Here is a 13,653-nt window from a genome sequence, read left to right as displayed (position 1 = left end):
ATTTTTATCCCACAATGAAAGTAAATTCCAAATCATTTTCTAGAACTGACACAATATCTCTACATATCTTTTCCATACCTTCCCATGATGCAAATGTCCACAGAGAGTAATGTTTCGAATAAGTTCAGAATTGTCCATTAAATCTGCAAGAAACCTGAAATTTAAAAAATAGATGCAATGATTCATACAAACATTTCTATTTTTTGGATCATCAAACATGCAAATGACTGTTAACAAAAAACACTAATCATATGCTTATTTAAGAAAAAGTGGCAGTGGCAGTGGCTTGCATTGAATTCTATTTGGTTGGTATACCCAAAATAGTATATGTTCAAAGAGCTTTTTAAGGAACTGGGAACCTTTTAACTCTAAAGTCTGAGCCTCAATGAAGTTATAAGCAAAAGATTACTGCACTGTATATGTCTATGAATAGACACTAAGTTCTAGTGGTCATTTGCATATAACACTTTATCATCCTGAAATCAAGATAGAAAGAAAAAGGCAATATTGGTTGAAGAGTACACAGTGGTTGGTGCAGAAAGTGGAAATCTTCATAGCCATGTAGCAAGGTTGTTCTGGGTAACATTTAGGACATTCTTTTAGGGCACAAGAGATAAGTATTCTATATGTAGTAGCATTATACCTAAAGATGAGAACAATCAATGATGACGTGTTTTATTTGCTTTTAAGTCACCATTTAGGGAATGACAAAACTGTTTACTTACTCCATATCATATACTGTTTCTGGTAACTCCTGCTCCATCAACGTAAACTTCTTTTTCTTGACAGGTTTAATGATTGGTTCTGAAAGTTGAAAAATCTCAAAATTATAAAATTAGAATTGGGGTGATTGCATTCAAAACATATTTCATCAGGAAAACCAATTATTTATTTATTTTGAAATCTGTTAAATTTATTCATTTTGTGTGAGTTAAAGTGGCATGATCAAAGATGATTCTATATCTACTTCAGTTTATATCAATCACAGATTTCCTTTGTGGATTATTACTACTGTTTTTCTCCAGCCAAAACTCTACCACGCAATCCAGTTTCAGGCCACTACACTAAAATAGTGACTTAACTTTAAAAAGTGCTAAATGACTTCTTGGGATTGTGAAAGGTGCTTTATAAATGCAAGCTTGTTCTTTCACAGATGATACCCCTCCACTCCAGTAGCTCTTAGATGCAAAATTACCCAAAAAGACTTTGATAGTTCTAATTACCTACCTTACAATTTCCATGTGAATTATACTTAGTGGATTAACTTATTACTACTAAAACACGTACATGACTAAGGGAACTTTCTATACATGCAACATTTACTTTATCTGTTGATTACAGCTTTGTCACCTGCAAAACTGAAATGAGCAGTATAAAAGAGCTAAGAAGAGTGCTGCACATATCTGTGTACTTAAATAAAGTCTGTGCATATTTACATTGCAACAAAACTGTTAAAGATTGGTTAATTTGCCTTGTGAAATTATAGTAAATATTAGATTCCAGTTCAGGTGAGATAACCAAAGGTCACCAACTTTATCTATCTATATTTAGGCTTTAAGTTATATTCAATTTTACTTAGCATTTTTTTTTAAAAAAGTGACATTTAGGGTTAAGGATAATCAAATATTTCCGACTGAAATTATGTTACTAGCTATTCAAAAAGTAACCAAAATGTGACCCTAACCCATCAACATCACCTTGCATTAAAAGCAGTAAACAACTTTATGATCATGATTAACTTAAGCAACCTAAATTGTATTGCATTTTTAAGGCTTGGCATTTCCAGACAAAGCCCAGATTATATTGATTTTTCTTGGGAAAGCAGTTTCCTATTAAGTTAAATCTATAAAATAAAATCAGTTAACCAGGTAAAGACTTGTGTTGTATAGTGTGCTGAAAAGTCTGGAAGTAGAGAGCTGAGAACCAGTTGTAAACAATTACGTAGTTCTTAAGAGTAAAGCAAGGGGTTTGGAGAAGAGTAACACAAAGCCCGTGCATTTCACATTAATTCACTTGTATCACTTTACCTGTGAGAGGTTGAGTATCCTCTTCTTGGACAATTGTCTCTACCTCAGGTCCATACACCTCTTCTGCTGTGGGGTAATACTTCTTATCTTCATGTAACACCACTTCCATTCCAACATTATCATCATCCTGATCTCCAGCTTCTTCATCATCGTCGTCCTCCTAATTAGTCAAATTAAAAGCACTTTTAAAAGAGTTCTTGGTACATTAATGCAACAACTTTGGAAATCTCTACTCCACTTTATGATTGCAAACATGGATGCAAAAATATATTTAAAATGCTTGTGCATTTGTAAGGAATGCCTCCTTACGTTTCAGGTAGGAGGAATGACTGAAAGGACCATGTAACCTGAATTGTGCCAACAACGAAGTTGGTGGCTTCATTGCTAAAGAATAAGGGTGGATTGAAAGAGAGATCTGTGCTGTATTTCAGTAAAGAAAATGCAAGCTTTTCACAATCTAATGACGATCTGAACAAGCTTGCTGACAACGGACAGACAATTAATTTCCAAGCTTCAGGAATGTGTTAGGAATGGCCGCTTTTGTAAACTGTTGCACTTTAAAGCTGCTTAATTTCCTGATATATTGGAGTTGGAGATAGAGAGACTAACTAATCAACGTTTCTATTTAACAAGACTCATGTGACTATGAGAAATGTGACTCAGGTTGCTATGGAGCGAGCACAAGTTTGAGAGTAAAATAGAGTCAGAAAGCCTCTTGCAGGATGTGGATGGGAGCTTGTGCTCTGATTGAAGACATGAAGTTTAGGAGAATTTAAACATATCTGGAAGATTCAACTAGACTTGGTTAGAAAGAGGGATTGAGAATTTAAGAATAGATTTGGACTGTTTCCTAGAGAAGTGTCCACTTAGGTGATAAAGTACAAGCTTAACAGGGAATTTCCAGTCATTGTAAATATTAAATGTAGAATCTTTTCTGTAGTTTACAGTATAAGTTGAAACAGTAACAGTGTTTATTCAATGTAGCTTTCAGATTTTGGTATAAAAGTCTTAAAATTTGAAACCTTGTCATGTGATCCTGTTAGTCATCGATTGGAAGCTCACATATATTTTTCAAAGTTATCGGTCTCTGCTGTGATCATAACAGCAGGAGTAGAGGAAATGCAATCTAAAAACTGTTTTGCACAATAGCATCATAGGATATTAATCCCTAAAAGACTTGATTAATTTTCACTTAGTCATACATGCTCAGGCTGGAAACCAGAGCCCTGGCTTATGGTGTACTGATGCTTTCCTCTGAGCCATTTTCTTCCGTTTTTCGTCACTGGTAGTCTGCCATTGCCGGCCACTCTCAGGGACGAGCCAAATGTATTTCAGCCAGATTGGGAAATGAAGCTATGTGGTTGGTATTATTCTCAACCACATACTAGCCATTTAACCAAATAAGCTAGCCTACCACAAGGCTTAACGTTATTGTGGTTACAGCATATTAAAATTATTAATCCAGATTTTGCAATGGTAATGCTGTTAAAGCAGTTAAGATATTGACGTCATTACCTCACCCAAATGAGCAATAATTGCACAAGTAAACACATACATCAAACAGTATGTAAATCTAGCAAAGATTTCTTCTCCTGAAATTGTGCTGTTGAGCAATCCAACTGAAATCAATCGAATTGATAAGAACTTCCATTTTTGAAAACGCTGAATGAGGTACACTTACGTTTTGGTGCACTCACTTTGTAACTAAATAACTGCAATGCTTTAATTTTTGTACAAAAAGAGACACAAAGTTGAAGTTTTTTCTCTTGCACTTATCAGGACCCAGTCCTAATGAGCGCATGAGGAAAAGTTTTGGCTGTCTCACTTGTTAGCAAGGTTCAACTGCATAATCACTACTAAATATTCTCACTTTATGATAACTGATTTTATATTTGTGGAATACCAAATTTATTCAATCAAAAACAAAATTCTATATTTTTAAAACAAAACATTTTTTAGAAGTTTATCTCACGGTTTCTCTCATAATCAAGTCAAACTCATTTATTGCACTGAAAATGTAAAATGCAAGGATTTAAGTGGAATTAACTTCCTTTTCGTGTGTATGTATACTTTAACATGATTGGTTGTTGGCGTCACCACTGCTGCATGCCAAGACATTCTCCCTGACTCAACAAGAGGTTTAAACTGTTGTTGAGAAAAAGAAATACTCTGCAGATGTCACTCAGCCTTTGTGGAAAGCACTCTAAGGTTTGACTACAAAGTTCAGGTCAATGATGCAGCTGGACCAAAACATGAAAAGAACACAAGAAAACTGAAACTCCAATTCCTTTCAATCAAAAGCGGTAAGTTTAAAACATCCAATAACCAAGCAGATGAAGTACAATATTATGAAAATTCTAACACTCTGCAAAGTGAAATCCAGTAGTTTAAGCACTTGTTACTTAACATCTTTAGTCCATTAAAACAGTATTGAAGAACCTTCCATGTTTTAAAACAGCAAATCAATTTGCAGTTGATTTCCTCATCTCCAGAAATTAACTGTATATTTGACTACAGTGTATATGGAAAAGGATTGAAGCTGTGCTAACTGTGCTTATTTTTTAAAAAGGCCAGGGACCAGGGAATCAGACTATTTTGGAATAAGGTTAGTAGTTTGAAAGTATTCCAACAGGCATCAGATAAATGTTTTATAGCTTAAAAAGTAATAAATTGCGGGATGTAAATTCAATAGCAATTTCTTTCAACTGGCAAAACACGAATTAAAAGCGTATATGTTATGATTTTAATAACTTTGTTTTTTATTTTATTTTGGCATTGTCAAGATAAATTTCAAATAAAGTTTTAAAGTTATTTGAGCTTAAAGTCTATCAATGAATATAACCTCACCTCATCCACATCATCATCCCTAGCTATTCCATCTTCCTCATCAGAGTCCAATTCTGGTCCAATATAGTTACCAAATTCATCATACAAGTCCGTATCCATGATAGAAGTCTGAAATAGAAAGATAAGTTAAATTTATGGATGCATTTCTAGACATGCATTAAACACTTTTACTATTTTGATCAGCTGAAATACACTTTGAATGATAGAGCACATGTAAATTACAAGGCCATAATTTTGACCATTGTGCCTGGGTCAGCATGGGGATCAAAATACATTGCAGAATTATAGTATGTTAATACATAACAAGTTCTTCTAAAATAACTCTATGCATGAGATGGCATTAATGCATTTTTAATAAGTGGATTAATTCTTCTGCTAAACTACTAGGGAGGAAACAATTCAGAGGTATCCATTAAGCTCTTTATCCTTATTCCATAAGGATAATTCAACGTCCTGGTTTATATCTTATTCAGAAACTGTGGAGGAGGTTCTTCTACCTTAATTTTTCCTAGTATTCAACAAACCCCACATAAAATGTATATTAATAAAATCAATGCTATATAGCAAGGGTAACAGACTAGTAAATAAGAGGGAAATATTTAGTTTTTCGGAATATAAACAAGAAACTGACGGAGCTGGAAATGTGTTGCTGGAAAAGTGCAGCAGGTCAGGCAGCATCCAAGGAGCAGGAGAATCGACGTTTTGAACATAAGCCCTTCTTCAGGAATGAGGAGAGTATGCCAAGCAGGCCAAGATAAAAGGTGGGGAGGAGGGACTTGGGGGAGGGGCGTTGGAAATGCGATAGGTGGAAGGAGGTTAAGGTGAGGATGATAGGCCGGAGTGAGGGTGGGGGCGGAGAGGTCAGGAAGAAGATTGCAGGTTAGGAAGGTGGTGCTAAGTTCGAGGGTTGGGACTGAGACAAGGTGGGGGGAGGGGAAATGAGGAAACTGGAGAAATCTGAGTTCATCCCTTGTGGTTGGAGGGTTCCTAGGCAGAAGATGATCTCCAGCATCTGCAGTCCTCACTTTCTCCTGATCTCCAGTCCTCACTTTCTCCTTGACTTGCTGCGCTTTTCCAGCAACACATTTTCAGCTCTGATCTCCAGCATCTACCGTCCTCACTTTCTCCAAGAAACTGACGGATGCAATTAGAGCTCTCCTGTCACTACTTAAGTGTAGTTCAAAGGTAACCAGTCAGTCTTTTTCTTGACATGTGAATACTAATAAATACATAAATTTAAAAGGCAAAAAACTTGGAATGCTTCAGGTCGAGATAATTTTATCAGATCCTAAAGTAGGAAACCAAAATTGAGGGAAACAAAGTAACAGAACATGCAGCTTCTAAAACAGGATGCATTATCTAAATTTTAGAGAACAACAAGGTTTTATATAATTCTAATGTAATAAAATGTCCAAAGACACTTTACAGGAGCGATATCAAACAAAATTAGACAGTCATACAAACTGAGGTAATCAGAGCAGACAACGAAAAATTTGGACAGTGGTAGCTATTAATATACAAAAACAATATATGATTTGAAACTTTGCTTCAGATTTCTAGAACTGACAATTTGACTTTTTAACTCTGAGACAAGATGATTTTCAAGCAGTATGAATCAAATTGGTGCGAAATTAACGTGAAAATATTCTGTATTTCAGTGAGAATTTGGCCCATCAAGCCTATGCTGGTTCTTTGGTAGAATTATCCAAAGAGTTTTCATCATCTTACTTTGCCCCATAGTCCTGATGAATATGCTTTTAGTACCCTTACATTTCTGATCACAACAACTTTCTTTTAAAATGTGTTTCCTCAAATCACTATTATTATATCCATGTCCTTGGTTACTCATCCTCTTCCTCTGAAAAGAGTTTCTTATTCAAAGTTTGTGAGAAGATTTGTAGCTTGGGTGCTCGTTGTTGAGGTTGTGTTCGCCGAGCTGGAAATTTGTGTTGCAGATGTTTCGTCCCCTGTCTAGGTGACATCCTCAGTGCTTGGGAGCCTCCTGTGAAGCGCTTCTGTGATCTTTCCTCCGGCATTTGTAGTGGCAGACGAAACGTCTGCAACACAAATTCCCAGCTCGGCGAACACAACCATAACACAGCGTTTCTTATTCTTTATTCTTACCAAATTAATTAATTATGCTCTCATCAAATCTCCTCTTAAATTTCTGAGCTCTAAGAAGAGTAACCCTTGCTTTTCGTGTCTAATTAATTTCAATCCTTCATTGTTGTAAAAGCAAAATATTCAAGATTTTGAAGGTCTGAAATAAAAAACAAAAGTGCTAGAGAAAATCAGCAGATCTACCAATATCTATGCAGAAAGAAGCAAAGTTAATGTTAAGTCCAAAATGAATTTTCTACCACAACTTCCCCAGCATATTGATTTTTTTTAAAAAATCAACACTAGTCAGTTCTGTTTCCTTTCCAATGTCTTCTAAAGCACGATACTCTGAACTGAGCAGACAAAATATTTCCACTATGGCCCAATCGGAGAGATTTTGCATGACTCCCTTGGCTTTTATAATGCAGGCCTTTATAAATAAAGCAAGGATTTCACAGAAAAACACAAGACTCTTCTCTCTGCATGAACACTGAACAATGTTTATACAGGTTAGTGGGGGATTCTTGTCACACAATTGCAGTGATCCTATGTCTGAGCCAGGATGGCTTGGGTTCAAATCCCAGCTGTTCTAGAGAGAGGTGTGTATTAACATCTCTGAGTAAGTTAATTAGAAAGTATCTACATTCTGTATCTGTAATAATAATGGTATGTGCAGAACTGCTTAATCAGACAGCACTTGGGGGTTGTTGCAGTGCAGTGATAATGTCACAACCTCGGAGGAAGGAGGCCCAAGAGGTAGCAGCCTCGATGATGGGGGGGGAGGGGAAGCTGCTCAATCTTCAAAACTCGAGTTCTGATACTAGCTAGACTTACATTCGACTCCGGGTTTAATCCCGCTCTCTCCCAGTTTTGACTCCGGGTTTAATCCCGCTCTCTCTCTTTCTCTCTAAACCTCGCTCAGACGAAGGAGCGCGACTGCATGGCAACCGCGCGACACTCACTCAGGAAAGACCCCAACCTTGTCCCGGGCAGCCGCCTGTCTCCAAAGACAGAAACAATTGCGCCAGAAAGGTCTTCAAATAATTCTCCTGTTATGCTGTCAGGCATTAATAAAAGAAAATGTTCATCAAGCTTTAAATTAAAGGTAAGAGCAAACTTCAGGCTGTAACACCATGACCAGTGAGAGAACCTTCCTGCATAGAGTTCCTGTTGTATTGAGAATTGGAATCTCTTGTCAGAAAAAAAAAGTTTCCCCCCTCCAACTCCACAGATATTAATTTCAATTCCAATATTGCATAAAGAAAATTATTGTTTTTCTTTCAACATTTAGTGATCTGAGGCACAGTCCAGTTCAAAATGACAGGAACAGAGTTGTGCAGCAAAAACATGCTGAGCACATAAACGAGAGACTGATGAATCAAAATTAGCCTATGCTAGGTAACTGGCACAGTGAATGCACATGCGCTTTCATCCAAATGCAGCACTCGGTATAATCCTGCCTCCAGGCTGCAAGACAGGTCCCACCTGCTCCAGATCTCTGACAGGTTGATTTAAAAATATCTTAACACAAGGAATTATTTGCACAGTACTAGCCCCTTTGTATACCATAGAGGCCTTTAGACACCAGTCATACCCTACTTGTGAGTAGAGCAGGTGATGGTGAATGACACAGATACTAGTCCAAGCTTGGCAGGAATCAGGGAAAGTTTGAATTAAAATTTAGGCTCAGTAATAGTGACCATAAAACAATTTCCTTTTCTTGTTAAAAAAAAAATCTGGTTCACAGATATTCGTTCAGAGAGGAAATGTACCCTCATCACCTGATGTATGTAGTCTATGCAAATCCAGATCCATACAGTGCCAGTTGATTCTTAACTGTCTCTGAAATGGCCCAGCAAAGCACTGAGTTCAAGGTCGAATAAGGATGGGGAACAAATTCTAGCCTTGCCAGAACACACTCGTCCCACAAAAGTTTAAAAAAGACATGGATCTTCCAATTGTAAAGTAGTCATTGGAGCACAATACATAAAAGAAGCACATTGAAAATGTTCAGAAGGCCCAGCTTAGAAGGAGCAAAAATGCCTTTAGTAGAGTGATATGTGCTTCCTGTCAGATGTGGGAGTTTAAAGAGAGTTAAGGATTACAGTAGATTATATCTGCCATAAATGCTAGTGGTTGTGAATCTTATCAGATCGAATGGATCGGTTGGATAGACAGCTGGAAGCAATGAGGAATTTGCAACAACAACAGTATGTGATGGATGGCAGTTATGGGGGAGCGGGGGGGAAGAGTCTCAGATACCGTCACATAGATGGGTTAACTCTAGGAAAGGTAAGAGAACTAGGCAGCCAGTGCAGGAGTCTTTTGTGGCTATGCCCATTTCAAACAAGTATGCTGCTTTGAAAATTGTAGGGGGGGGGGGATGGATTATCAGGGGAGAGTAGCACGAACAGCCAAGTGTCTGGTATTGAGACTGGCTCTAATGCAACGAGGGGTATGTTGGGTTCCAAGAGATCAATTGTGTTAGGGGATTCTCTAGTCTGAGGTATAGACAGACGTTTCTGTGGCCAGCAGCGAAAAATCAGAATGGTGTGTTGCTTCCCTTGTGCCAGGATTAAGGATGTCTCAGAGGGGGTGCAGAATGTTCTCACGGGGGAGAGGGGCCAGTGAGAGGTCATTGTCCACATTGCAACCAACGATGTAGGAAGGGAAAAGGTTGAGAGTCTGAAGAGAGATTACATAGAGTTAGGCAGGAATTTTAAAAAGAGGTCCTCAAGATTACTCCTGGTGCTGTGAGCTAGTGAGGGCAGGAGCAGGAAGATAGAGCAGATGAATGCATGGCTGAGGAGCTGGTGTATGGGAGAAAGATTCACATTTTTGGACCATTGGAATCTCTTCTGGGGTAGGTGTGACCTGTACAAGAAGGACGGATTGCACCTAAATTGGAAGGGGACTAATATACTGGCAGGGAAATTTACTGGAGCTGCTCGGGAGGATTTAAACTAGTAAGGTGACGGGGTGGGACCAAGGGAGATAGTGAGGAAAGAGGTCAATCTGAGGCTAATACAGTTGAGAACAGAAGCAAGTCAATCAGTCAGGGCAGGCAGGGACAAGGTAGGACTAATAAATTAAACTGCATTTATTTCAATGCAAGGGGCCTAACAAGGAAGGCAGATGAACTTAGGGCATGGTTCGGAACATGGGACTGGGATATCATAGCAATTACAGAAACATGGCTCAGGGATGGGCAGGACTGGCAGCTTAATGTTCCAGGATACAAGTGCTACAGGAATGGTAGAAGGGGAGGCAAGAGAGGAGGGGGAGTGGCGTTTTTGATAAGGGATAGCATTACAGCTGTGCTGAGGGAGGATATTCCTGGAAATACATCCAGTGAAGTATTTAGGTGGAATTGAGAAATAAGAAATGGATAATCACCTTATTGGGATTGTATTATAGACCTCCTAATAGTCAGAGGGAAATTGAGAAATAAATTTGTAAGGAGATCTCAACTATCTGTAAGAATAATAGGGTGATTATGGCAGGGGATTTTAACTTTCCAAACATCGACTGGGACTGCCATAGTGTTAAGGGTTTAGATGGAGAGGAATTTGTTAAGTGTGTACAAAAAAACTTTCTGATTCAGTGTGTGGATGTACCTACCAGAGAAGATGCAAAACTTGACTTACTCTTGGGAAATAAGGCAGGGCAGGTGACTGAGGTGTCAGTGGGGGAGCACTTTGGGGCCAGTGACTATAATTCTATTAGATTTAAAATAGTGATGGAAAAGGATAGACCAGATCTAAAAGTTGAAGTTCTAAATTGGAGAAAGGCCAATTTTGACGGTATTAGGCAAGAACTTTTGAAAGCTGATTGGGGGCAGATATTCGCAGGTAAAGGTACTGCTGGAAAATGAGAAGTCTTCAGAAATCAGATAACGAGAATCCAGAGAAAGTATATTCCTGTTAGGGTGAAAGGAAAGGCTGGTAGGTATAGGGAATGCTGGATGACTAAAGAAATTGAGGGTTTGGTTAAGAAAAAGAAGGAAGCATATATAAGGTATAGACAGGATAGAGCGAGTGAATCCTTAGAAGAGTATAAAGGCAGTAGGAACATACTTAAGAGGGGAATCAGGAGGGCAAAAAGAGGGCATGAGATAGCTTTGGCAAATAGAATTAAGGAGAATTAAAAGGGTTTTTACAAATATGTTAAGGACAAAAGGATAACCAGGGAGAAAATAGGGGCCCCTCAAAGATCAGCAGGATGGCCTTTGTGTGGAGCCGCAGAAAGTGGGGGAGATACTAAACGAGTATTTTGCATCAGTATTTACTGTGGAAAAGGATATGAAAGATATAGACTGTAGGGAAATAGATGGTGACACCTTGAAAAATGTCTACATTACAGAGGAGGAAGTGCTGGATGTCTTGAAATGCATAAAGGTGGATACATCCCCAGGACCTGATCAGGTGTACTCTGTGGGAAGCTAGAGAAGTGATTGCTGGGCCTCTTGCTGAGATATTTGTATCATCGATAGTCACAGGTGAGGTGCCGGAAGACTGGAGGTTGGCTAATGTGGTGCCACTGTTTAAGAAGGGTGGTAAGGACAAGCCAGGGAACTATAGACCAGTGAGCTTGACGTCGGTGGTGGGCAATTGACCTTATAGAGGTTTATAAAATTATGAGGGGCATGGATAGGGTAAATAGACAAAGTCTTTTCCCTGGGGTCAGGGAGTCCAGAACTAGAGGGCATAGGTTTAGGGTGAGAGAGGAAAGATATAAAAGAGACTTCAGGGGCAACTTTTTCACACAGAGGGTGGTACGTGTATGGAATGAGCTGCCAGGAGAAGTGGTGGAGGCTGGTACGATTGCAACATTTAAGAGGTATTTGGATGGGTATATGAATAGGAAGGGTTTGGTGGGATATGGGCCGGGTGCTGGCAGGTGGGACTAGATTGGCATGGGATATCTGGTCAGCATGGACGGGTTGGATGATAGGGTCTGTTTCCAGGCTGTACATCTCTGACTCTAATTAACCGAATGTCTGGAACCCTGCATAAAAGTCCCCAACTCTGAATTGGAGTCAGACCTGAACCGATCCCAATCAATACTTCTCTGTCCCAATGCCTTCACCACTTGACTCCCTCACCTAACCATCTGTCATCCTATCCCATCACCCACCTACCTTATACATCGACTTTGTCTCTGCAGCTTGTCCAAATGCTTTGGGACCTTTAAACGCTGGATTACAGCAATAAGCAGAGGATATGGTTTGGTCTACAGCACTGATCCCACACGATGATGGAAGACTTCCAGATCATTCACATGCCACATTTCTCAAATGGACCAATTTGGAAGTCCGGACCAAAAATGTGGAGTACCTTGGGGGAAAAAAAAGGAAAACAGTTGTGGAGCTGCAATCTGAATAGATTGCCACATCTCGATTGATGCAACTCAAATGATCTTATGTTTGCTGTTATATTCAAAGATTCGGTGAAGTCCCTTTGCTCACCCAACCTCTCCCCCATTCACTCACTCAGTTTCAGCACCCACTACTCCCTCTAACCTTGGTCCTGCCAGAGCTTATTTAGACATGCTCACTCCTTATAAGATATGTGAATTCCGACCTATGAGTTACCATTTACAAAGCAGGGCAGAAAGATGTCTCTCCTCCTCACTGGAGAGTCATGCTTTGGCCATCTTCCTGGCTGGGTAGGTTGATGGTAGTACATGTACTGGTTCAGACACCAAAGGTAAAAGTACAGTGGCAAGAGGTAAAGCAATCTCCCATTCACTGCTCATAAAATACGAGATAGATGGTATCCTGAGGAACCAATGATTAGGACACAGGTCAAAATGTTAAATTACAGGATGATTCCATAAATTGCAGGACTTTTTTTTCCTCTGTTCTTTCACTGATGCGGGCTTTGCCACAAAGTCCCATTTCTTGGTCATATGTAATTGCCCTTGAAACTGAGTGACTTGCAAAACCATTCAGAGTGTTATTGACAGTCAACTATTTTACTACGACTCTGGAGTCACATGTAGACCAGACCAGGTAGGAACAGCAGATTTTGTTCCCTAAAGGACATTCATGAACCAGGTGTGTCAATCACCCAACTCAGTATTTGTGGCTGCACCAACCTTTAGTTCAAGCCACAAAGTGCACAGTCATAGATCTTGGTAAGTGCCAATCTGTGACACTTAGTCATTGACATCGACTTAGACCAATAAAGTTTCAAACAGATCAAAGATAGTCATTCACTAAGTGATGGTTCTCCAGTGATTTTTGTCTCAGTTTGTGTCCCTTAGAACATCCTTAGAACATCGAAGTCGAGCATTACAGAGATGATCAGGATGAGCATTGACAGAAACTGTTGAATCTTGTCCTACCCTTTCAGGTCAAGAGACTCTGCCATAATAGGAGAAAATTACTGCAGATGCTGAAATGTATACTGAAAACAAAAAAAAAATGCTGGAAATCACAATTGGTCAGGCAGCATTCGTGAAGATGGACCAAGCTAATGTTTTGAATCTAGATAACTGTTCATCAAAGCTGATGTGAAGTTGACTGTATGGCAACTTGTATATCTTATCCAACAATTTCTTTTAGTTATCTTTTCCAAATGATCATAACAGAAAGTGATCCATTCTTGTGCTTGGCCTGACTTTGGAAAGAGGTACTTTGGTAGTGTCTGAAAACAAAAAAAAATGCTGGAAATCA

General features: G+C 39.0%; 1 protein-coding gene across 2 annotated transcripts in view; it reads right to left on the bottom strand.

Annotated features, from left to right (window-relative positions):
• eftud2 (elongation factor Tu GTP binding domain containing 2) overlaps positions 1 to 12,254 on the bottom strand; it is a 53,059-nt gene extending 40,805 nt beyond the window's left edge. Inside the window, exons 1-5 of one of the 2 annotated variants that reach the window (XM_043675200.2) lie at positions 12,115 to 12,254; positions 4,875 to 4,982; positions 2,028 to 2,187; positions 726 to 804; positions 79 to 154 (exon numbers count right to left, since the gene is read on the bottom strand). In XM_043675200.2, coding sequence (XP_043531135.1) covers positions 79 to 154; positions 726 to 804; positions 2,028 to 2,187; positions 4,875 to 4,982; positions 12,115 to 12,123 — 432 coding nt within the window. In that variant the 5' untranslated portion in view covers positions 12,124 to 12,254. Of the gene's footprint in view, positions 1 to 78; positions 155 to 725; positions 805 to 2,027; positions 2,188 to 4,874; positions 4,983 to 7,808; positions 7,933 to 12,114 lie in introns of those variants that run through there. The other variant, XM_043675201.2, reaches the window with a different exon arrangement.
• Positions 12,255 to 13,653: the final 1,399 nt, after the last annotated feature.

This window comes from Chiloscyllium plagiosum, unplaced genomic scaffold, assembly GCF_037043375.1.
Source record: "Chiloscyllium plagiosum isolate Xiang-an unplaced genomic scaffold, Cpla_swu_hap1 HiC_scaffold_32, whole genome shotgun sequence".
Lineage (NCBI taxonomy): Eukaryota > Metazoa > Chordata > Chondrichthyes > Orectolobiformes > Hemiscylliidae > Chiloscyllium > Chiloscyllium plagiosum.
The sequence above is the reverse complement of the archived record's forward strand: the minus strand, read 5'-3'. Positions and strand labels throughout refer to the sequence as shown.